Below are 21,938 nucleotides of genomic sequence, written 5' to 3' on the forward strand. Positions count from 1 at the left end.
GACGCGCTCATCCAAGCCACCATCCGGCAGACGTTCGCCGACAAGACCGTGCTGATCATTGCGCACCGCATCAATACGATCATGCACTGCAACAAGATCGCGGTCATGGACGCCGGCCAGGTGGCTGAGTTCGGGTCACCCGCGGAGCTGTTGGCGCGGTCAGAATCGATCTTCGCATCATTGGCCAAACGCTCGGAAGAGAAGCTCCTAAGCAAGTATGCATGATCCGAATAATTGAGTTCACGAAAGTGATTGCGAAGACGCGGAGGTAACGAAATCTCCCCACCATACTCACCAATCGTGTCCGTCCGTCACTTCAACTTCCGAGATCGTTGCAAATCAAAAGGGCGAGCTTTTAATTTACCAAATACTATGCAGATGACAATCCTTGACAAATGAGATGTACATCTAGTGTTGGCCAAATATATCGGCAAGAGGACCTCAGCGCCATGTGAATAGTACGTCTCGAAGACCGAGAGCTCTTTTTACCCTAATGTGATGATAAGGACTGTAGATAGCTGGTACCATGCACTAAAAACAGTATCATTGAAGCAGGTCCGTTTTCGGTGCTAGGCCATCCAGTTGTCATTGTCAACAGTCAGTGATTTAGAACCATCGACCAGAAGAAGGAGGAAATAACTCCATGGTAGTTGCTCCATGGGATGCACGCATGCCAATACTGCGTTCATATTTATAGGGCTTTCACCAAGGAGTTTCCAGAATTGGTTTCCTCCGTCTTGAGCTAATTTCGTTGTACAGCCGACGCGTGACTTGTCGTGGGGCTCCAATCGCATGGACCAAGCTTGTAACCAACGGCTCAACTCCCCACTTGCGAGCATTTCCGAAAAGGTGCCCGGCCGCCGGGAGAAACGAAGGAAAGCTCCTTCACGAATACGAAGACTTCACTCTACGTGACGAGAAACGACGGGGAGCTAAGTCCCTAAACGCATTCAAACGCAGCGAGGCAGGAGGGGCACGCAAACGTTCGAGATCGGGTTACACCCTTACCTGGTAGCAGGTACTCAGGTGGGGGGCCATGATACACTCGGAGCAGCCCAAGGGCGGTCAGTTCAAACTCGTCGTCGGTGATCTCATTCGACTCATCGAAACGCAACACGAACATCAAGCTGAACAGCTTGCCAAGTTAGGGGGTATCACGGGCGTCGCAACGTCACTCGGTGTCAATATCACACAGGGGCTCAACACCAATGACAGCGCCGACTTGAAGCGGCGTGAAGACACGTTCGGGTCCAACTACATTCCTCCTCCAAAGGCCAAGGGTCTATTAGAACTCATGTGGGAAGCCTTCCAGGACGTAACCATTATCGTCCTGACCATTTCCGGCGTCCTCTCTGTTATCCTAGCAATTACTGTAGGCGACCACCCGGACACCGGCTGGATTGAAGGAGCCTGTATTATTTTCGCCGTGCTGGTGGTGACGATGGTGACGGCCATCAACGATTACCAGAAGGAGGCACAGTTCCGTGCCCTCAATGCCGTCAAGGAGGATGAGAAGATTAAAGTAATTCGGAACGGGGTACCAGCCGAGGTGAGCAAGTTCGGACTCGTGGTGGGCGACATCGTTCGTGTGGATTTGGGTGATATCGTTCCGGCCGACGGCATTGTATTCGACCAGAAGGAGCTCAAGCTGGACGAGTCTGCTATGACCGGTGAGTCGGACCTGATGGTGAAGAACACGGAGAACCCGTTCCTTCTTTCAGGAACCAAGGTCATGGAAGGACTGGGCAAGATGCTGGTTGTTTGTGTCGGTGAAAACTCCCAAGCTGGTATTATCAAGAAGCTTATCCTAGGCAAAGACAAGGACAAGGAAAAAGCCAAGGCCAAAGAGGCCGAGAAGAAATCAGCGCCCTCCGCCGCTGCGACGACCCCCCTTCCTGCTCCATCTACAGCAGCTAACGGCACTGTGGAGCAGAAAGAAGAGTACGACAACGGCGAGACGCAGTCACCTCTTGAAGCCAAGCTCAACCGCTTAACGATTCTCATCGGCAAGCTTGGTACGACTGTAGCTTTGCTTGTGTTCATCATCATGTCAATCCGATTCTCGGTGGATACCTTTACTGGAGATGACAAGAAGGAGTGGAAGGCCAAGTACGTTAGCGAATACTTACAATTCTTCATTGTGTCCATCACGGTGCTAGTGGTGGCAATCCCAGAAGGCCTCCCGCTTGCCGTGACCATCTCTCTGGCTTATTCGGTCAAGAAGATGTTAACGGATAACAACCTTGTGCGTCACCTGGATGCTTGTGAGACCATGGGTAGTGCCACGACCATCTGCTCGGACAAGACGGGAACTCTAACGACCAACCGGATGACAGTCATGCAAATCTGGATCGGAGGCCAAGAGTTCACGTCAGCCTCGCAGGCAACAGATGAAATGTCCGAGTCTACACGTGACGTCTTCTGTAACGGAGTGTGTATCAACTCGACGGCTGAAATTCTCCCAGCTAAAGTTGCTGGTGGTCAACCTGAACACACGGGAAACAAGACCGAGTGTGCGTTGCTACAGTTCGTTCGTGACTGCGGTGTCGACTATCCGAACGTCCGTGCGAACACTGAGGTCGGTCACATGCTCACGTTCAGCAGCAAGAAAAAGCGTATGTCTGTGGTGGTCAAACGTTCCGCCAGTACCTGTCGGATCTACACCAAAGGAGCCACCGAAGTCGTTCTGGGTCTATGCAGTAAGATGAAGCGTCTGGACGGTTCTGTGGCCTCTCTTGACGGGAACCAGAAGGAGATCATCGGCACGTCCATTATCGAGAAGTACGCGTCTCAAGGTTATCGTACGCTTTGTCTATCCTATCGCGACGTTGATACCTCGGCTGACGAGATCAGTCAATGGGCTGACGATGAAGTTGAAAAGGATCTCACCTGTATCGCCATCGTCGGCATTGAAGATCCTGTACGTAAGGAGGTACCGGACTCGATTAAGCTTTGCCATCGAGCTGGTATTGTCGTGCGTATGGTCACCGGTGACAACATTACCACTGCGCGTTCAATCGCTGGAAAGTGCGGTATCATTTCACCGAACGACGGGTCCCTGGTCATTGAAGGACAGGAGTTCCGTACACGTGTACTGGACGGGAACGGGAACATCATCCAGTCGGAATTCGACAAGATCTGGCCGTTGCTGCGTGTGATGGCGCGATCGTCTCCCAAGGACAAATACACGCTTGTGACTGGTCTGATGCAGTCGAACCTGATGCCGTACGGTCCACAGATCATTGCTGTCACCGGTGACGGTACGAACGACGCTCCTGCACTGAAGAAGGCGAACGTGGGCTTCGCTATGGGTATCAGTGGAACTGCTGTGGCCAAGGACGCCTCCGACATCATCCTGATGGACGATAACTTCACGTCTATTGTGAGCGCCATCAAGTGGGGACGCAACGTGTACGATTCCATCGCCAAGTTCCTTATGTTCCAGCTCACAGTCAACGTCGTGGCTATCAGTCTGGCATTCTTGGGTGCTGTGATTCTGGAGCAGTCCCCGCTTACTGCTGTGCAGCTACTATGGGTGAACCTTATCATGGACTCGTTCGCGTCATTGGCACTTGCTACGGAGCCCCCAACGCAGGCTCTACTGGAGCGTCGGCCATACCCGAAGACTAAACCTTTACTCTCAAAGATCATGACAAAACACATCATCGGCCAGTCGATCTACCAGCTTGTGATACTGCTCATGCTTACCTTCGTAGGCGAGAAGATGCTGGACGTGCCCTCTGGTCGCTATCAGGACCTCGATGAGAGTCACAAGCACGAGCCCACTCAACACATGACTGTCATTTTCAACACGTTTGTGTGGATGCAGCTCTTCAACGAGCTCAACTGCCGCAAGATCCACGACGAGCCAAACGTTCTCGAGGGTTTGATGGGCAACCGTGTGTACATTTACGTGACTATCCTCCAGATCCTCATGCAGTTGGTCATCGTACAATGCACAGGATCATTTTTCAACTGCGAACCGCTGACCGCCAGCCAATGGGGAGTCTCTATTGGCTTGGGCGCAATCTCCATGCCTCTACGTGTGATTTTGCGGTGCTTCTCGGCCAAGTGGTTGCCAGCCTTCTGCAAAGACGCCGACGCCGTGGATGTACAGAGCTTCCCGCCGGTGGCTAAGGTTGTCCGTAAAGGAAGTTCCCAGAAGGCAATCATGCAGCAGTAGAGTCAGGCAGAAAGCGAGTGAGGTAGTGCTAAGAGTGCGAGAATCAGAGGTCAGCTTTATATTTTTTTTCGCCCTAGTACAAGTCCTAGTTGAGTCGACAATTGACGTCGTGATGATGGGCATTGGCATGATTATGTCATTAGGTCGTTATCACGACCTAGAGCATGCAACGCAGTGCTATATGTACTTACAATTTGCGTGTAACTAGCGCTGTAAGAGGCATTTACGTAGAGTTGCCTACTGGCGCTAGCGGATTTCATTAATAAGGGAACAAGACCTGGACGCCATCCAATACCGCAGTTAATGGTAGTGCAAGAACACGAGGTTTACAACTTGTCGTGCGTTGAGAGCAAAGACCGGTAGTCCGCCGATCAACCATGAATTGGGTGGGGTCTCAGCGATGCCGTCGGAATCCGACTTCGCAATTCATCCGACTTTGCGACTTTGTGAAGCTGAATTTGCCTAAAATTGTTGATTACTCACGGTTAAGCACATGTACTGATATTAATATGTTTGGGTCGTAATAAAATATGCTTGGATGGCATTCAGACGAAAATAAGCCATTAAAATTTTAATGGTTTTTTTTCGTCTGAATGCCATCCGAGCCAATCAGCATACGTCACGACGAGATTTTGGAACTATGTTATAAAGCCAATCAAGCTTCTATTTTTACGACCCATACTTGACTTTTTTGAGTTGGGTTCCGAATAACCCAAATAAACCGTACCGTTGGATGGCATTCAGACGAAAATAAGCCATTAAAATTTTAATGGGTTTTTTTCGTCTGAATGCCATCCTAGCCAATCAGGAGGAACTTGAAAGATTCGAAAACGCTACGTAGTGAAACCAACCTTGTTTTTTTAATTCAATTTCTATACGCATTTCTCACTAAATCAGCGTCGTTTGAGGCAATTTCTACACGCATTTCTCACTAAATTCCAATAAATACTATACCGTTATGCAGATTGATTGGTGTATATTCTCCGTGGCTGACCAATCACATAACGAATACCAGTCTTTGGCCGCTGACGATTCAACCGTCACGCCATTCCCGGATTCACGTCAGGCAGACCACGGCCATGGTGCAGTTCGCCAAGAAGCTGGCAGCGGCCCAGCGGCCCGAATGGAAAGGGTAAGTCCCACACGACAGCCTTCTTTCCGTGACTGCCAAAAATGTGAACTCTTTCTTCATTATTCTAACGATTTATTGCTAACTGAATCAGACACTACCTCGAGTACAAGCAACTGAAGAAGAAACTGCGGAAAGTGGTGGAAGCTCAGCACGAGGAAACTCGCGAAGAGCAGGAAAACTTCAAGCATGCGCTGGACTCGGAAGTGGAGCGTGTGGTGCTCTTCTTCCTCACTAAACAGGGAGAGTTCGCCACTACATTGCAAGGTCTTCGCACGCAGCAGTCGGAGCTGGCCCCGGGGGACCTGGAGGCCATGCACTCTATTTCTGACATGTATCGACATGTCGGAGATGAACTCGTAAACTTGCTACACTTTGTGGAGCTCAACGCGACGGGTATCCGCAAAATCCTCAAGAAACATGATAAAACTCTCAAAGAGCATAAAATCATGGGCTCGTACTTATCCTCACGCACAGACTCGCAGGCTTCGCACATGCAGCAATTGTATCACGACGAAGGCATCTCCGCTATCATCGCCAGTATCCGCGCCGCGCTCACCAAGTTGCGCAAACTCGAAGTTCTGTTGGCAGCGGACGCTACTAACAAGGCCCTGACGCGAACTATCTCCGAGGATGAGCCTATACTAAATCGTATCGGTCAAGCCCGCCGCAGACTGCACAAATCAACGCAATACGTCAAGACTGTGGCCGCTCGATCGTTGATTTTCGACTCGGAGTCCTCGGAAGATGAAGATGACGAGACGTACGACATGCTCAAGCGCCTCAAACAGGCCTCAAAGCCTTCACGTCTGCTCAATATGCTCAACACGTTCCTGTACATGACGAACTACTACATTGTGGCTCCTACTAGTGGGAAATACGCGGCTGAATTGGGTGCTGAGGCCTCTATGAGCGGTGTGATCGTGGGTATGACTCCCGTGGCTTCTCTTGCCAGTGCCGTACTGTACAGTTGGTGGGCAAATCGGTCGTACAAGGCTTCACTGAGTTTCGCCACAGTGTGTTTGATTCTAGGCAACTTGCTGTACGGTATGGCGTTATCGTACGACAGTGTGGCGATGGCTTTGACTGGGCGAATGTTGAATGGTTTCGGTGGCGCTCGAGCGATTAATCGTCGCTACATTGCGGACAATTATTCGCGGGAGGAGCGTACGCAGGCATCGGCCTTGTTTGTGACTGCTAGTGCACTCGGCATGGCTGCAGGTCCTGCACTCGCGGCTGCCCTTCACTATCTGCCTGACTACAATTTTGCTGGGATCGATATCACCACAGAGACCTCACCCGGTTGGGTTATGTTTGTGATGTGGACGGTCTATCTCATCGCCTTAGTGTTCTGGTTCGAGGAACCCGATAGGATGGAGAGAGAGCGCTACCTGGAACGTCGACGATCGATGCTGGAGAACGGAATGGGCAACTCGAGCATTGCAGTAGTCGCAGCAAAGATGGGAGAGACCACGCCGCTTATCTCACGTTCTCACTCGATGAGCAGCCCGCCGCCGCTGGCTTCTCTGTGGCAGAACGTCCCAGTTGTGGCTTCTCTGTTCATCTACATCGTTCTCAAACTGGTGCTGGAGTGCCTTATCACGGCCAGTTCGACGATCGCTATGTACTATTTCAACTGGGGCTCCACGAACAACGGCATGTACCTTGCAGCATTGGGTCTGCTGATGTTCCCTACCAACATGGTGGTAGGCTGGATGAGCTTCCGCTACGATGACCGAGAAATGATTATGCTCTCTGAGATTGCCATGTTTGTCGGCGTCGGTATCATCGTGAATTACGGTCACTACTCGGTCCCTCAGTTCGTCGCTGGAGGTGTGATCATCTTCATCTCCACGAATGTACTGGAAGGAGTTAACATGTCGCTCTTGTCCAAGACGATCCCCAAATCTTTTGCCAAGGGGACGTTCAACTCCGGATTGTTGGCGACTGAGGCTGGCACCTTTGGACGAGCTATTGGCGACATCGCAATCACCGTCGTGGGTCTGCCTGGCATCCAGTATGTGCTCAACTGGACGTTCGTTCCTCTCATCGCCGTCTCTCTTCTCACTATACTCTACACGGCTCGCGTGTACCACAAGCTTGCCACCGACGACTAAATACAACAAGTTGTTAGCTGAAGGCAGCGATGCAACGTTTCATGGCATATTAGTAGGTTTGCTCATTCTTCAAAGTTCTTGTGCTTACGCTTTCTCGATGACTAATGCTGAGGCACCACCGCCGCCGTTGCATACAGCAGCGCAACCAATACGACCGCCTTCCTGATGCAGCACGGAGCACAGCGTCACGATGATGCGAGCCCCGGAGCAGCCCAGCGGATGTCCAATAGCCACAGCACCTTTCATAATAGCAAACGTCAGTACATGTACATATCTGCTACTTCCGACACAATAGAGCGTACCTCCATACACGTTGACCTTGGCTGGATCCAGTTTCAAGAGCTTCGTGTTGGCACATGCAACGACCGAAAAAGCTTCGTTAATCTCGAAAAAATCGACAGCTTCTTGCTCCACACCAGCGTTAATAAGTGCCTTTGGGATAGCCAAAGCTGGTGAGGTAGTAAACGACCGTGGCTCCTGTTCAGCATCGCCAAAGCCCCGCACAATTGCCTGGATCTTGGAGTTGAGTCCCAAGGCGTTAGCTTTCTCGCGACTCATAAGGACAAGAGCGGCAGCGCCGTCACTGATGGGAGACGCATTGCCGGCAGTCACCGATGGTCCATAGCTGCCACTCGGCTTAAAGCAGGGTCGCAATTTACTCAGTGACGCCACATCTACTGGTCTCAAAACAACCTCTTCGTCTTCTGTCACTGTCTGGGGTGCAGCGCCACGTTTTGCAGAAGGGACTTGGACTTCGACGACTTCGCGTTTGAATTTCCCGCTCTTTGTCGCCTCCAGAGCACGTCGGTAGCTCTCGGCTGCATAGGCATCTTGAGCTTCTCTCGAAATGTCGTGCTTACGAGCACATTCCTCAGCTATATCCCCCATCGGAATGTTCTCAAAGGCATCAAACAGTCCGTCCTACACAACAAAACACGAGAATCTGAATAAGAAGTATCAAAATTCTAACTGTACCGCTGCCACTTACGGTCTGTAGAGCGTCGGAGAAGACGAGATCTCCGTATCTCGCGCCACTCCTGGCTTTCTTGGACAGATGAGGGGCTTGGCTCATGCTCTCCATGCCACCAACCACCACCACGTCTCGCAGGCCCAACATAATGGACTGCGCTCCTAGCATCACCGCTGCGATACGCAATTAATGAACGTTAGCATATACATGTACAATTATTACTAGTAAAAAATTACTATTTACTCTTCATCCCGGAGGCGCAGACTTTATTGACCGAGGAGCAGACGACGGACTGCGGGAGGCCTGCGCTCACTGCAGCTTGCTTGCCGGGGGCCTGACCTGCTCCGGCGGAGATGACATGACCGAAGATAAGCTCCTCCACGTCGTTTGGTTGAACTCCAGCGCGGTCAATTGCCTCTGACAAAGTGATAAAAGATCAGAACTAATTGATGGAAATGGAGGAGTGGAGATGTGCACCTTTGATGGCGACACCGGCGAGGTCTGAGGCCTTGAGCGTAGACAGTTTGCCCTGCAAGGAGCCGCAGGGCGTGCGGGCGACGCCGACGATGCAAACGTCGCGCGCAGAGCTGGACGCAGTGCCGTTGACGCGGGTCTTCTTGGCAGGAGGTGGGGAGCTCATGGCAATCAGAATTCGATGAAAAATGAGAGAAACCCTGTGTTAAGTAACAATTTGAAGTGACCACAAGGGAACTTCAACTTGGTAAATTACTTTTGCAACGTATACTTCGCAACCCGAAGTTTAGACTTCGTTTGAGGTGTTGAGGCTCTCAACTTGTGAGCATTCCACACAGCAACTATCAGTGGATAGCTGATAGGCACTGATGGTGATCATTGTACGCCGCCGCAGCCCGCTGCTCAGTTATTCGATGCGATCTTTTTGAAGTAACGATAAAAGCTATCTGATTGGATAAAACAAAATGATAACCGACTTTGATTGGCTACCAACGGCTAAAGATCGTTTCACGAAACGACGCAATCGCAGCTCCATAATGGCCGAAGCAGCGCCTCCCCAACTAGATTATGCGGCAGTTCTCAAGAAACCTCAGTCTTAGTACTTCGCCAGTGTCACAATGGTCCGTGTGGGCGTGCGGAGGAATTTAGCGCTTCTGGTTCTGTGTATTTCATGTGACTCGCAGTGTTCTGGAGCTTCCGTCTCCATCATCGAGCGACATGTCGAGCCCACCACTTTAGTTACGACTGCTGCCACATCGGACTCGGAGCCCATTTGGCTCGTGCTGCCGATGTTGCTGGACGTGCAACCGGTGCTGCTCAAGCTGGACGTGACACGACACGTTCCTGCACAGATTCAGAGCTGCTGTCGCGATCATGGGGTAGACTCAAGGAGGTGTGTTGGTGCAATCCGAGAGGCGCTGGATGAAGTCGTGAACTTCCAGCGGTTCTGCAAGAAACCGACTGCTGAAAGCGCTTTGCCTGGGTTTATAGTGACCAAGAATGTGCTAAAGGATAATACGGAGTCCTCATCAGCGTCTTGGCTGCAGAATGACCCAGAAGATGTCGCGATCGATTTCTGCGGGTTTGCGCAGGCAAAGGCAGCAGTAGAGCAGAATGATAAGTGCGTTGAGGCGCTTGAGAAGTCACTGCGTCTGTCATTTGACTGGATGCTCGCACTTACTCAGTGTGAGCAGCAAGCTGAGCGAGCTGGAGATGAAGTTGCAACAGCTGATTCAGAGACGCCAAGCATTGCTGAGCGACTAGCTACCGTAGAAGAAATGATTGCTGCACTTCAGAGCTCTTCGGATGTGTCACTGGTAGTGACCAGTCAAGAGCCTATAGAAGAAAGCGTGGATGCCACTTTCAATGCTGAAGGTGATGTCGTCGAAGAGATCAGCGAGTCGGAAGAAGCAGAAAGTGTCGTGTCTGAAGTAAACAATTCTGATATTCAAGAAACCACGACTATAAGTGTAGACAAGCAGCAAGGCGATGAACTTGGCATTCACGAGCAATCTATTGAGCTGGGAAGAGCCAGCTTGAACAACAGTGATGCCCATCAGAGACCTATTGAAACTGAGATTCCCAACACTTTGGCAATGCGAGTCGGCGCTGGCGAAGGTGGAATCACCGCAGCAGGTAACAGCTCAACGGAGGCTTCATACACGCCGCTCCAGGACAAAGAGCTGGGTCGTATTGGTGAAGACTTGAAGTCATTGAAAGCTGGTGCAGCTCTCGTGTTGACGCTGTCGATCCTGTACTTGGCTGTCGATTTGATACTTCACTGCGTGCACTACGTAACTGGCAATCTTGGGGCTCCGAAACAACTCGCTAGTGTGGTTCTACACGATATCCTGCTTCTCCTTGGCAGTGGCCCTCGTAGCACATGCAAGCTTACGTACAAGGGAAGTGACGACTTGAAGAAGCCCAGCTCACGACGATTCAAGGTTACATCCGAGGAAATCATCAATCAGCCTAAACCAGAAGCCAAAGGCGTTGAAAAGAACACACATGACGGATCAGTGAAGTTACAGGTTATACCTCACCACTCCACACCCAGCTTCACGTGTGTGGCGATGATACTGAGCATCACAAACGACTCAATTGCATTGCCACACGACGTTCGGACGCAACCGACTCCAAACTTCGTTCAAGACAGCAACGAAGCTCTCAAGATGATTCAGCAGAAATACGATCAGGAACTAACTGCAGCGCAACGAATCCAGAACGCGTGGAAAGCTGTTCAGCGCAAGGTTTTACTCAAGCAAGAGTGGGAAAACTCCTTCAACGCCGCTGCTGAAAAGTCTGACAGCAATACCCCGATCTTCCAACTTGTTCAACATGCCAACAAACCACCAGCTCAAGCTCCACGAACGGAGATAGTGACCACAGGTCTCCGGCGCTTCGTACCAAACCCTTTACCTCCGCGTTAACCAAGCGCAGAGCTGCCCATATGCATTGTAATTCCATAAATGGCGAGAGTTTGTAGCTGTTTCATGAGTTTCTTGGGATTGTACACTTGCTTGTATCCAGCATCATACGAGCTCAGAATTTTTCTCCGCCTAGGACACCAACATGAGTCATGCTCTAACATCCGAGGAACTCATCGAGTTTCGAGAGATCTTCAACCTTGTGGATCGAGTACGTTTACTCTTAACGAATTCACACGAGCACATTACTTACCTTGTGCTCGGGTCTGTAGGACCGTGGCGGTTCGATCACGAAACTTGAGCTGGGAGAGTTGATGGACACGTTGGGAATCGACACGTCTCCGGAAGAGCTGGACCTCATGATCAATGAAATTGATCAAGATAGCAACGGTGAAATCGACTTCGATGAATTTGTGGCAGTCATGTCGAGGAAGGTCAACGCAACGTACACGGCTGAACAAGTAAAAAATGCGTTCAAGGCGTTTGAAGGCAACGCATCTGCTCCAGGATTCATCAAAGCCGACAAACTGTTGATTGCTCTTACAACTTACGGAGCTGATCGTATCTCTCCTGATCAAGCACAAGAGCTCATCAGTCAGGTACAAAATGAACAACAACCTTTACTACACCGGATAATATGGCCTCACATTCGTTTATTTACCTATAAGTAGCTCGAGCCCGATCAACACGGCAACATCAACTACGTTGAGTATGTGAACATGATGATGTCAGAATAAAGCCACAACTGCCGGTAGCCTTGATATCACACCTCGGATGTGTTGTGTTATGCGCTGGAGCCATTCTGATGCTCGATATACACGACAGTACAGGTGATGTCGTCATGGAAACGTCTTCGCACAGAACCTGGAGTCATCGACATGAGTTCGTGCATCATCAATCCGTCTCGATGGGCGATTTTCTCTAGCGCAGCATGAATGAGAGCAGCGCTTGCAGTCGAAAAGAACAGCGATTGCGCAGGATCTGTACACAATAAACTCATACCATTAGGCTTGGTCTTCCCGTATAAACTGCATTACGCATCGACGTACCGAATTTGTCAACAATATGCACAGCTTCTTGAGGCGTCATGACGTCCCAGAGACCGTCACTCGCTAGTATGACGTACTTCTCACTTCCGTTCATGTAAACGGTAGTAATACTGGGCTCCGATGTAATGTACGGTACCTTGCTCTGCAATCAATCGAAGAGTGTTGGCTATATAACGACTTGACAAAGAAAAGATAATAACACCAACCTTAAATGGAGCTGAGCTCAGTTCTGGACACTTGAGGTAGAAATCTCCAAACGCTCGGGTCATTGCCAGACTGCCGGCAACTCGCTTCACACCAATGATACCAGCACCAGTCGCCTGGTCGTCTTTGCTCATCCTGATAGCGTTGCGATCGTGAGAGCGCTCGATCACGAGCTTAGTTTCTTGTGGGTTATTGCAGGAGTGATCCACTGATACTTCGATTGCTTGTAGTCCTTGGGTCTCTTTGCTGACCTTTCCGAGTACAGCAGCGCAGTCTCCTACGTTCGCAATGTAGAGGACTGAGTTGATGAATAACGCGATGACTGCACACGCTCCGGCGTTGCAGTAGCCCTTAGACATGCGGGTTTTCTCTGGCAGAGATAAGAGCGATTGCTTCAGTTCCTCGTCGGAGCGAGCAAAGGCACTCTTGACGATTTCAGAGATCTTATCACTGGAGTTCTTGGAGCTAACTTGTTCGAGGATGTGCTGGCACAGTGATGTACGGATATGTCTGCACGCAGCACGTTTAATATTGTCAGTAAGCGTGGTTATCTGACAGCAACGGAGCAGAGTAACTTACTCGACTGCCCTGGATCCTCCATGTCCGTCAAAAACTGCGTTGATTTGAACGCCTTCATCCGTCGACTTGACAATGTTAAGGCAGCGGTCTTCGCTTGGATCGTTGGCCTATTCAATAATTATTAGCCTGAACAAGCAGCAATACAAATCTCAAAGCGTTGAGCCGTACCTGGTACTCTGCAGTGTGGTGGCTCAAAAGCACTTTTACTGACGGATCCGAGTCGATATCACTGTTACGTGGGCGCTTTCTCGAGCTTTGTCCATTGCTAGTTTCTGCCTGATGGCACGTGCACCTCGATGATCCATTACCACTGCCGTTTGACAATTTTGTGTTGAGATTTGCGCCATGAGATGGATTCCACGAGCAGCTATAGGCCACCTGGGCTGATTTTAAGTTGCATAGCACATCTTCATTCGTCGCGAGGACAAAAGTCGCTCCGACTACATCACAGCCCAGTTTCGTCAGCGCGTCTCTCGCAGCGATAATACTCTCCGCCTCATTGATCCAGTCCACAACTACAGCACATGCATCCACACTTAATATCAGAGCTATCCTTAACCATTCACATCCCTGTCATCTCTCACCTAGCAGCACCCGCGCCGCCTCTTCAATGGCCTTGCGCTTCAACTCGACTGTAAATTTCCCGTCTCCACAGTCGAGAGTCACCACACGCTTGCATTTGGACGCTCGGAACGTCGTCTTGCTAGGTGTTTTTGCCACAATCGTCTTTCTTATCACTGATAGTTCTCCATACGCTGCAATCAATAGCGATTCACCATCAGTCCTCACACCGTCACCTCCGCTATCAACACGCCGTACCGAGATGTTTGGTGCCTGCAATGGCCCCAGCGATGGCCGTAGTAAAGTGATATGCGCCCGTCTCATTAACTGCGACTTCACCATTGCTATTAGGAGAGATAGTCTCTTTTTGCACATGCACCGCGACGATCTGGTCCACATGCTGTGCCTCAAACGGCCGGTACAAGTCTCCCACGAGCTCCTTCAGAGACATTTTGTCGCTCAGCAAATTGCTCAAGTCCATGACGCTCTGTGACGCGTAGCTCTCGCCCATGCAGCGGGTTGACAGTTCCAGACGGTGCATGTACGCGGGCTGCGGCGGCACCAGGCTCATTATTGCTGTAGTAGCGTCTTTTTCACCAATGGCCGTCTGTGACGTGTGCGGATTGGCTGAAAAGATTGTATTATTGGGTTGGTGTGGACGACTCCATTTCGTACTTAGTGAGTCAGCATTTCGTTGTGACATTGTAGAGCTGTTCGATCGTTTGGGCTACATGCGGCGCGGTAGCAGGAGACGACATGGCTGTGCGTACGTAGACGATCTTTTCTCTTCTACTGCTATACCTCACAGCAAGCAACGTGTCTTGAGTAGATGCTGCGAGAGTTTCAGCTCCTGATAGCATCTACAAGCGTCGTTATGGCCTACAATCTGAAGCTAACTTCCAAATCCGACTGCAAATCTCGAACAGGTAGTTGCCAGTCTCTCCACTGCAAGCGGACGCGAGTACTGCGTCATTTATTCTTCACCAGCGGCCGTCACTACTGGGAGGTGCTGGTGGAGCGCATGGTGGACCCTCAGGGCGTCATGGTGGGCGTGGCACCGTCTGAGGCGTTCGAGGCAGGAGTGACAGAGGAGGCGGTTGGATACGCTGCGACTGGCGTGATCCTACACAGCGGTGTGGAAGTCTGCAGAGCCCAATCCTTCGCAGCGGGAGACACCGTGGGCGTGTATTTGGATATGAATACGCAGCAGGTGGCGTTCTTCCTGAACGACGAGGCACAGCCGAATGAGGTTGAAGCAGAGATGGCCACCCAGGACGGTGAGACGGCTCACAGCGATGGCACTGTTGAGCTGGATTTGGAGATGAAAGCACCGGCATATGCCACAAGTACTAGGAGAATATCTTGGTATTCTTTTCGAGCGCGTACAATGTTCGCGGCAATCGGAGTCTCCTCTAACGCAGACAGCCTCGTCATGGTGGGATCCGAGCTTCCCAATGACTATCGATAGGGTTTTGGTGGGCTGTTGTTAGTATAGTATCAGCCCCGTTCCGTTACAACACAGTATTTATCACGGGTTACGTTTTGCTGTTCTCCAAGAATTCTAAACTAGCACGCTTACCAGTGAGATGATGGATGATCACTGAAGCAGCACCTTCTCGTAAACAGCTTCACACACAGGCAGGAGATGCTGGAACGTGTCGATGTTGGTGTAGTTGGCCATGTTTTTCGACTGGCCCTTGGCGAACAGCGCGTCGAACTGCTCCTCCTTGCGGGTGTACTCGCGCAGGAAGTGGTCGGTGCCGAAGAGGTGGTGGATTCGCGTCTCGTGCAGACGCACAACAACATGGTCCAGACGCATCCAATAGCGCGACAGCACGTAGAACCCCGACGGCATCACGCGCTGCAGCAGCAGGGACAACGCGTTAAAATAGGCCACAAGCTCCATAAGCCATCACAAAACTTACCACTTTGACCGACATGGCAGAGGTTCCGTGGTCGTGGAGCTCGTCCTCATACAGTGCAACGTCTTCAAACCAGAGAATAGGCTCCCGCTCCTTCAACTTCTCAAAGTTAATGCGCTCACTAGTAGTCTCTACTTTCAGGTCTTCTTCGCTCTTCGTAAACGTGATAGGAGGTTCTTCAGACTTGATGAGACGCTGCAGTGAGCCCTTATAGTCCGTCGAGTACGTCCAGTCGTACGTGATGTTGAGCTCCTTCACATCTTCCCTACAGACACAATTATTAGCAATCAACAATCATCCATCTACGTGGCTTCGACGCACTTGTTTGTGTTGTGCTTGGCAATGGAGACCTTCAGCTGCTGGTTGGCCACAATGTCCTCTGCATTGTCACTGGCCGGCGGGGGGAAGTGTGCGCCCTTGAGAGCCTCCACTGCCAGGAAGTTGTAGCACACACCGGACGGTTCATGGAACAGCATCAGCTGGTTCTTGCCGAACACCATCTCGGGCGGAGTCAGCTTGGCAGCCTCCCCGATCCTATAACATTAAACCCATTAAAACCCTCTGTTTCACTGCATCAGCAAGTCTTAGCATATCACGCACTCGTCCACAGTGTCGATAGGGGTGATGTGGGTCTTGTTGGAGCCGATGATCCAGTTGTGCAGCCGGATGCCCTTGTGCTCAACGGGATCTGCCTGCGCCTCAATGTGGTTCTCGCGGCGGGAGTCGCCAAGGTATACAGGTTTGGATGAGGCACCTTCATCTTTGGTAGTGCCTACGCTCTTGTAAAGGGCCTGGAGCAGTTCCGGAGCCCCGTTATCCAGCGTGTAGAACTCCGTAGGCGCCATGTTTTATTCTTAAATTGATGTGACGAAAACAAAGGGCTACACTGGCCGACTAAGTTTTTTTTTTCAAAATGTAGCATCAATTAGCGGCAAAACGAAAATTGTTTTTAGCATATTTCAGGATTTTTGCTAGCAATTGTAATAAAGTAAAAATTATACGTTATATTTTTTAGCTTATACGTATACAAGTGGTATTTATTCTTAAAATAAGAACTTCGTTTTGCGCATATCAATATTTAGAAAATGTATTTATCGATTTTCATTTGATAAATATTTTATTGGTGAATCGTAGCTGAAACAAATGCAAACTTCAATCTTAAAGTGCATTTTCTTAAAAAAAAATACTTCCTCCGCTCCGAAAAGTTCAAAGTGGTGTGTATGTGTGTGTAAGAGAGAGTGACAGATAGAGTAGTCTTTTGATAAATTAAGATGTCTGAAATGTCCTGAGTCTATGAAGCAGCGCCGGTTGGTGGGACTTCTGGGAACTCCCTCCCGAGTGGGATGACTCTCGAAGTGGTCAATATAAAAGCTCAAGGCAAACCAAGAGCTGTATGCCTCTGAGTCTGGTATGTAGTCGCCGACGTTTGCGCTTGGCTAGTGCCAACAATCGACAGTCAAAGTGTTGAGGTAAACATGAATTATTAAGACGTTCTTTTCTTTCAGAGAGGTTTGGCTGATAAAGTCAAAATTTTCCGTCATCTCGCGGTAGCAATGTAATAGTAAGCTTATCCAGTCACAAAGATGCTCACGGATGATAATATATATCCGCAAGTGGATTTTTTTAAAAGAACGCCAAGGTAAACAAAAAAAAAAAAAAAAAAAAAACTGCCGAACCGGGGCAAACAAGCAAACCCAAAACAAGTAAAAAAAACCCAACAAAGGAAAAAAAAAAAAACCCCAAAAAGCGCCCCAAAAAAAAGCAAGATTTGTAATGCTATCCGTCAAAAAGGTTTTCAAGAATAATGACTGCTAATTTTCTGAGACTATCGTACTATGGTAAATTTCACTCTGGCAAACACCTCTACTTCAGACGTTCTTGTCTACATTTTTCCTGTTCTGAAATGGATCGCGTTGATAGCACTTTGAATTTTCTCGCCATTGGCACGATCGCTTTCTCGCCTACGGCCGTCTGAATGCTCTTGACGCTAGTCCATAGCTAGACTCGTCGATTCCACAGCTCATTTTTAATCAACAAATTGCTTTTACAGTTTCAGGATAGTGCATCCAGCAATGCTCCTATTCGAGATTCAGCACCTTCGTGAGAATGCCGTCGACTGCCCCATCGTCCTAGCGTTCCTCCTCCACCGACACTTCCTCCAGGACTACCATCTTCTTTACGACCTTCTACATCGATCTTCAACCAGCGAGTGGATGTACCACTAGCAAAGTCAAATTCCTGGATATGCCGAGTACGGACCCGTAGCAACGGAGCAGGAGTCATCCCACCTCCGTTAGCGTCATTCGAGTCACCAAAGCGCTCTACATCGTCCAGCAGGTGGAAAGAAAACGCACTGAATACTGTGATCAAGAAGCGACTCGGACGTTCGGGAGATACGTCGATTTCAATTGGCCTTCCCCGTGCTTCAGCTGGTCTAATGATCAAGTTCGGATTGCCAAGTAGCCGATGTACCACGAAGTACGAGTCGCCTCCACTGATAGTGCGTGCACAAGCCTGCAACAACGCACTAACAGCATGTACTCGTTCTTCAGAGGCAGCTGCAAACCGCTGAATATGAGCGTCCAGTACCTCGAAAATATGTTCCAGTCCACGATTCTGCGGTGGTTGTCCAGTGGAGTCATTACTGCTCTGTTCCGCTGCTTGCTGCTGCTGTTCTCCACCACCGTAAAGTGTATCGTTAATGAGAAATAACTCGGGCAGAATGTCACGCAGCGTTTGTTCGAGAGAGATTGGTTGCGGTCTGGGTAAGAAAATTTGAGAAAACGTCTCTGCATGACGTGAAAAAATGGCCAAATAGTCCCCACGCGTTCGTGCTCGAGCTGCTTTTTTGCGGATAGCGATCTGCTCCGGTGGATGGATCTCCCATAATAAAGGATCAGTCTCCCGTAAGTACTGCACGCTTCCTAGTTGCTGATACGACGCGGACCTGTCGGTATTTTCGACATCTCGTCGTTCCTTTTTGACGCAGAACGAAGCAGAGGATGCTAGAGCTGCTTTTGTGGCAGTCGGAGAGCGAAAACGATAAAACGGAGTCTTGAGTTTTTTGTCGGGAATGGAAAAAGGTCCAAAGGATGAAGAAGAATGAACTGGTAACGTCGACGAAGACCCAGCTGTGGCTGATGCCAGCTTACAGTAAAACGACGCTCGATTGAGTGCTGCAATCCACGTACTTACAGCAGCCTCTGTCTCCTCAACTACGCGTAACTCGATCGATTTCCGTCTAGCAGGAAATAAACAAAGCGTAAGTAAAAGTAAAAAAAAAAGTAGAAATAAAAAAGGATCGTACGGACGAACTTGATGAGTGAGTCTAGCTGAAAACTTGAGCACTTGCAGTCGACGATGAGAACTGGCACTGGAGATACTGAAAGCCATACGATCACTTCGACCTCGTTGAACAAGAGCATGATCCAATAGTACTGCACCACGTGGGAGGCCATCAGCCTCACTAGCAAAATAATATAGTCGGTTCCCTTTCAGCTCGAAGTAGCGAGGCTGCCATGAGCTACCGAGTCCATGTTGCTTACGTTTCTTTTTTTTTAGCCAACCGGTTTTCTCCGGAGCCATGTGAGCAGCAGGATCAGTCATGCTATCGTCATCCGTGAGAGTAAATTCGCCTTGCAACGACGCATGTTCCGATGACCCTGAAGGTTGCGACGATAAGGAAAGCATAGACCACGACAGAGGCAGTGCTGCTACTTGCTCTCTGCTATCTTCTTCCTCCTCGTCATTATCATTTTGACCACGATCGGTTGAGTCATCATCCTCTCTTCTATCAGCACTAGCAGAATCATCGTCATCGTCAACTTTCTTGTCGGCCATTTGCGCTTGTTGAAGCCGTAAAATTTCAATATCTTCTGCGGCTAGAGTGCTAAACGGACTGGAGTTTACCTTATCCAACGCTAATTCTTCTTCATCGTCTTGACCGAGTTGGATAGGTGAATGTGGTAGCTGCAGTGAGCTCGACTCTGTTTTTTCCATGTCACCATTCTCGCTTACTGCATCTTGAGAAGGATGACACGCTATAGGCGAAGTTATCAATCGGGTGCTGGTTTGTTTGGATACTTCAGCTACTGCCTGGTTGATACGATGAGCAAGAGTGATATGCTCTGCTTGGAGTTCTCCCGAGCGTGTGAGTGGTAACGATACCGTCACAGCCCAGAGCTGCCGACCAATCCACTGTAACGACACGTCTGGGTTTATCGAGTTAGTACTACCACTAACAGGAGGTGAAGTAGAATTGCTTGACGTGTCTGCTGCCCATTCTGAAACTACCCGAGCCACTTTGGAGACGATTGCAGCTCCAGCTTCCATAGTCCAACACGTGATACAAGCCTTAAAGAAGTCATCTTCACGATACCAGCGTTCCACTCGCGCCTGCGGGAGCTCCCAGCTTCCGTCTTCTCGCTGGCCAGACAGTATGACGTGACCACTGGTCAAAGCTCCATTGTTAATTGTCGCGGCCAGGTCCTGTACGATCAAGCCAGAAGGCGTCACTGTAGCTGTACTGTGTAGCGGTAAGACTGACGGAGAGAAGCGTTCTTTAATCTTGAGGAATTGGTCCTTGAGACTGGTTAAATTCTCGTGTCGAACCGAAGAAGTGGGCGTGGAATGCAGCACAAAATCCCTTGAAAGAGTTCGCAGATGGCTGGCCCGAGATCCATGACGACCGCGTAGTGTATCTGACCCTTGTTGAGTCTCGTAAATCTCTGGGTTTGTCTCTAGTGAAAATTGTCTGCCTGCTAGACTTGCCTTGCTTGGTTTATCTCGGTAGCTTCTACTCGTTGGCGATGATTCTCCTTGCGACGTATTCTCATCGTCTTGAACGTTTGTAAGTGATAGAGCTGGCTGAATCTCAAGGCTAACGGCACTTGTTCCTAGGCCATCGGTAGTCTGTGGCGGCAGGTTCAACGCGGACTGGCGACGGTGTAACGAGGACATTTTGGCTGGGCCTCTCGATGTGGTCATGTGTAGCGAGGGCCGTCTTTCAAGAGCCGAGACACAGGACCTGACAGCCTGACGAAGTGGCCAGCACACTTAAACGTGCTGAGTCCGTCTCTGGTGTTTGCAGCTTTAGATAGACCAGCACTCGACACATTCAGCAGCTCATACGAAGGCTAAATTAGTCGACGAGCTTTTCTGCGTTCGTTTCGAGCTTCATGACTTACTTACACTCGTCAGCTGCACCAATTACTCGATTGCATCGGTAGCAAAATAGCCTGACTTGTGCATAGCTCCAGAATATTGAAGAAGTGGACGCTTAATTTCAATCCATAGCAACGTCTTGTTGCGTCTCTCTAGGTATGCAAACACTCTTGACTAGTGCCTCCAAGTACCTGTGTGTCTTGTCAACCTTCGAGTCGCTCTCTTGGCTTATCGTTGCGTCGTCATCCTCGGGCTCACCACAGTCCGAGCCCTCTGACCGCTTCATGAGCGTCTGGATCAACTCTACCACACGCTGTTTCTGTTCCTGCTCCTTTTCCTGTTCCAGTTCTTTCACCAATTGCTCTCGTAGCATTTCTTCTTGCTGTTCACGGATCTTGGCAGCACGCACCTCGGCCACCATCACCGGTCTGAGCAGATCCACCCAAGCGCGCTTGCTCTTCTTGCCCTTACTGTCCCTCGCTTTCTCACCTCCAGGTCCAAGCATTCCTCGTCCCTCTGCTTCAGTCACTAACTGCCTCAATGTCAGTGATCTCAGTGGTCGTCCCTCTGCCGTGCCATACAGTCCTAGTAGTTCCCTATCCAACGCCTTAACGCCTGCTCTCTGTTTCTCGTCCAGCTTTGGTAGCTCCATATCCCTCTCTTTTGCCACAGCCAGCAGTTCCTCACTGCTCAGTGACTCAACGTATGTGGACACAGAGAAGAACCGACGTCCGAACGCATAGCCATCATCCACGCGAGCCTCAAGTTGCTTCTTTTCCAGTTGCACACGTTGCAGCGTCGTCGGGTCCAGCACATCCATGGTGACGGGTTGATGGCCGAGTGTAGTCCAGGCTAGCAGCAGCTCAACGACTTGGCGCTGGGTCTGCAGCTCCTTCAGGTCGCAGCTCATTGGTTCGAAGCCTCGAGAGCGCAGGGACCGCTGCAGTTCCTCGATGTAGTGCAAGGTCAAACGTTCATCGGAGACTTCGAGACCTCTCGCCTCACACTCGAGCATCAAGGACGAGCCATTCACACAGCCCAAAGCACCACATAATTTGACAACGGGGGCCAATGCTGCGTTGTACTCGATCACCTCGGCGCCCGAGAAGGCCACGTGACGCTGCTTCGGCATGTTGTGCTGATGCTTCGGGATAGATTACG

General features: G+C 50.0%; 10 protein-coding genes across 19 annotated transcripts; 5 read left to right on the forward strand and 5 right to left on the reverse strand.

Moving 5' to 3' along the window:
* Window positions 1–1,036: 1,036 nt before the first annotated feature.
* Window positions 1,037–4,258, forward strand: PPTG_07345 (calcium-translocating P-type ATPase, PMCA-type; the record flags this gene model as incomplete). Its single annotated transcript, XM_008901518.1, has 1 exon — window positions 1,037–4,258. The coding sequence occupies one exon, from the start codon at window positions 1,037–1,039 to the stop codon at window positions 4,181–4,183; it is 3,147 nt and encodes a 1,048-aa protein (XP_008899766.1). The 3' UTR covers window positions 4,184–4,258.
* Window positions 4,259–5,209: 951 nt separating this feature from the next.
* Window positions 5,210–7,746, forward strand: PPTG_07346 (hypothetical protein). Its single transcript, XM_008901519.1, has 2 exons — window positions 5,210–5,315; window positions 5,407–7,746. The coding sequence occupies exons 1-2, from the start codon at window positions 5,263–5,265 to the stop codon at window positions 7,427–7,429; spliced, it is 2,076 nt and encodes a 691-aa protein (XP_008899767.1). The 5' UTR covers window positions 5,210–5,262; the 3' UTR covers window positions 7,430–7,746.
* Window positions 7,514–9,039, reverse strand: PPTG_07347 (hypothetical protein; the record flags this gene model as incomplete). The annotated part of the gene is made up of 5 exons (XM_008901520.1): window positions 7,514–7,668; window positions 7,732–8,350; window positions 8,418–8,572; window positions 8,643–8,816; window positions 8,877–9,039. 5 exons carry the CDS (start codon window positions 9,037–9,039, stop codon window positions 7,514–7,516), a joined length of 1,266 nt encoding a protein of 421 aa, XP_008899768.1.
* Window positions 9,040–9,490: 451 nt separating this feature from the next.
* Window positions 9,491–11,361, forward strand: PPTG_07348 (hypothetical protein; the record flags this gene model as incomplete). The annotated part of the gene is made up of 1 exon (XM_008901521.1): window positions 9,491–11,361. One exon carries the CDS (start codon window positions 9,491–9,493, stop codon window positions 11,300–11,302), a length of 1,812 nt encoding a protein of 603 aa, XP_008899769.1. The 3' UTR covers window positions 11,303–11,361.
* An 83-nt stretch (window positions 11,362–11,444) lies between these two features.
* Window positions 11,445–12,111, forward strand: PPTG_07349 (hypothetical protein; the record flags this gene model as incomplete). The annotated part of the gene is made up of 3 exons (XM_008901522.1): window positions 11,445–11,510; window positions 11,572–11,898; window positions 11,971–12,111. 3 exons carry the CDS (start codon window positions 11,445–11,447, stop codon window positions 12,034–12,036), a joined length of 459 nt encoding a protein of 152 aa, XP_008899770.1. The 3' UTR covers window positions 12,037–12,111.
* Window positions 11,919–14,307, reverse strand: PPTG_07350 (hypothetical protein). Of its 4 annotated transcripts, XM_008901523.1 has the most exons (7): window positions 13,951–14,307; window positions 13,716–13,886; window positions 13,300–13,646; window positions 13,132–13,238; window positions 12,555–13,062; window positions 12,349–12,490; window positions 11,919–12,280 (listed from the first exon to the last, which is right to left on the reverse strand). In XM_008901523.1, the coding sequence occupies exons 1-7, from the start codon at window positions 14,261–14,263 to the stop codon at window positions 12,084–12,086; spliced, it is 1,785 nt and encodes a 594-aa protein (XP_008899771.1). In that variant the 5' UTR covers window positions 14,264–14,307; the 3' UTR covers window positions 11,919–12,083. The 4 variants fall into 4 exon arrangements, with proteins under 4 accessions (XP_008899771.1, XP_008899773.1, XP_008899772.1 ...); XM_008901525.1 differs by having other exon boundaries at window positions 11,919–12,490; window positions 13,951–14,289; XM_008901524.1 differs by having other exon boundaries at window positions 13,716–14,289.
* A 59-nt stretch (window positions 14,308–14,366) lies between these two features.
* PPTG_07351 (hypothetical protein) lies at window positions 14,367–15,465 on the forward strand. Of its 4 annotated transcripts, none has more exons than XM_008901529.1 (2): window positions 14,367–14,458; window positions 14,623–15,325. In XM_008901529.1, the coding sequence occupies exons 1-2, from the start codon at window positions 14,424–14,426 to the stop codon at window positions 15,158–15,160; spliced, it is 573 nt and encodes a 190-aa protein (XP_008899777.1). In that variant the 5' UTR covers window positions 14,367–14,423; the 3' UTR covers window positions 15,161–15,325. The 4 variants fall into 4 exon arrangements, with proteins under 4 accessions (XP_008899777.1, XP_008899776.1, XP_008899778.1 ...); XM_008901528.1 differs by having other exon boundaries at window positions 14,379–14,454; window positions 14,619–15,465; XM_008901530.1 differs by having other exon boundaries at window positions 14,393–14,458; window positions 14,619–15,325.
* On the reverse strand, window positions 14,624–16,511 carry PPTG_07352 (hypothetical protein). Of its 4 annotated transcripts, XM_008901532.1 has the most exons (5): window positions 16,215–16,496; window positions 15,936–16,148; window positions 15,618–15,879; window positions 15,272–15,553; window positions 14,624–15,172 (listed from the first exon to the last, which is right to left on the reverse strand). In XM_008901532.1, exons 1-4 carry the CDS (start codon window positions 16,457–16,459, stop codon window positions 15,290–15,292), a joined length of 984 nt encoding a protein of 327 aa, XP_008899780.1. In that variant the 5' UTR covers window positions 16,460–16,496; the 3' UTR covers window positions 14,624–15,172; window positions 15,272–15,289. The 4 variants fall into 4 exon arrangements, with proteins under 4 accessions (XP_008899780.1, XP_008899779.1, XP_008899781.1 ...); XM_008901531.1 differs by having other exon boundaries at window positions 14,624–15,553; window positions 16,215–16,511; XM_008901533.1 differs by having other exon boundaries at window positions 14,624–15,879; window positions 16,215–16,511.
* A 907-nt stretch (window positions 16,512–17,418) lies between these two features.
* Window positions 17,419–20,600, reverse strand: PPTG_07353 (hypothetical protein; the record flags this gene model as incomplete). Its single annotated transcript, XM_008901535.1, has 2 exons — window positions 17,419–18,855; window positions 18,922–20,600. The coding sequence occupies 2 exons, from the start codon at window positions 20,598–20,600 to the stop codon at window positions 17,667–17,669; spliced, it is 2,868 nt and encodes a 955-aa protein (XP_008899783.1). The 3' UTR covers window positions 17,419–17,666.
* Window positions 20,601–20,898: 298 nt separating this feature from the next.
* Window positions 20,899–21,909, reverse strand: PPTG_07354 (hypothetical protein; the record flags this gene model as incomplete). The annotated part of the gene is made up of 1 exon (XM_008901536.1): window positions 20,899–21,909. One exon carries the CDS (start codon window positions 21,907–21,909, stop codon window positions 20,899–20,901), a length of 1,011 nt encoding a protein of 336 aa, XP_008899784.1.
* Between the last annotated feature and the right edge of the window lie 29 nt (window positions 21,910–21,938).

The sequence above is a fragment of the Phytophthora parasitica genome (genome assembly GCF_000247585.1).
Source record: "Phytophthora parasitica INRA-310 unplaced genomic scaffold supercont2.11, whole genome shotgun sequence".
NCBI classification, from domain to species: Eukaryota; Oomycota; class Peronosporomycetes; order Peronosporales; family Peronosporaceae; genus Phytophthora; species Phytophthora nicotianae.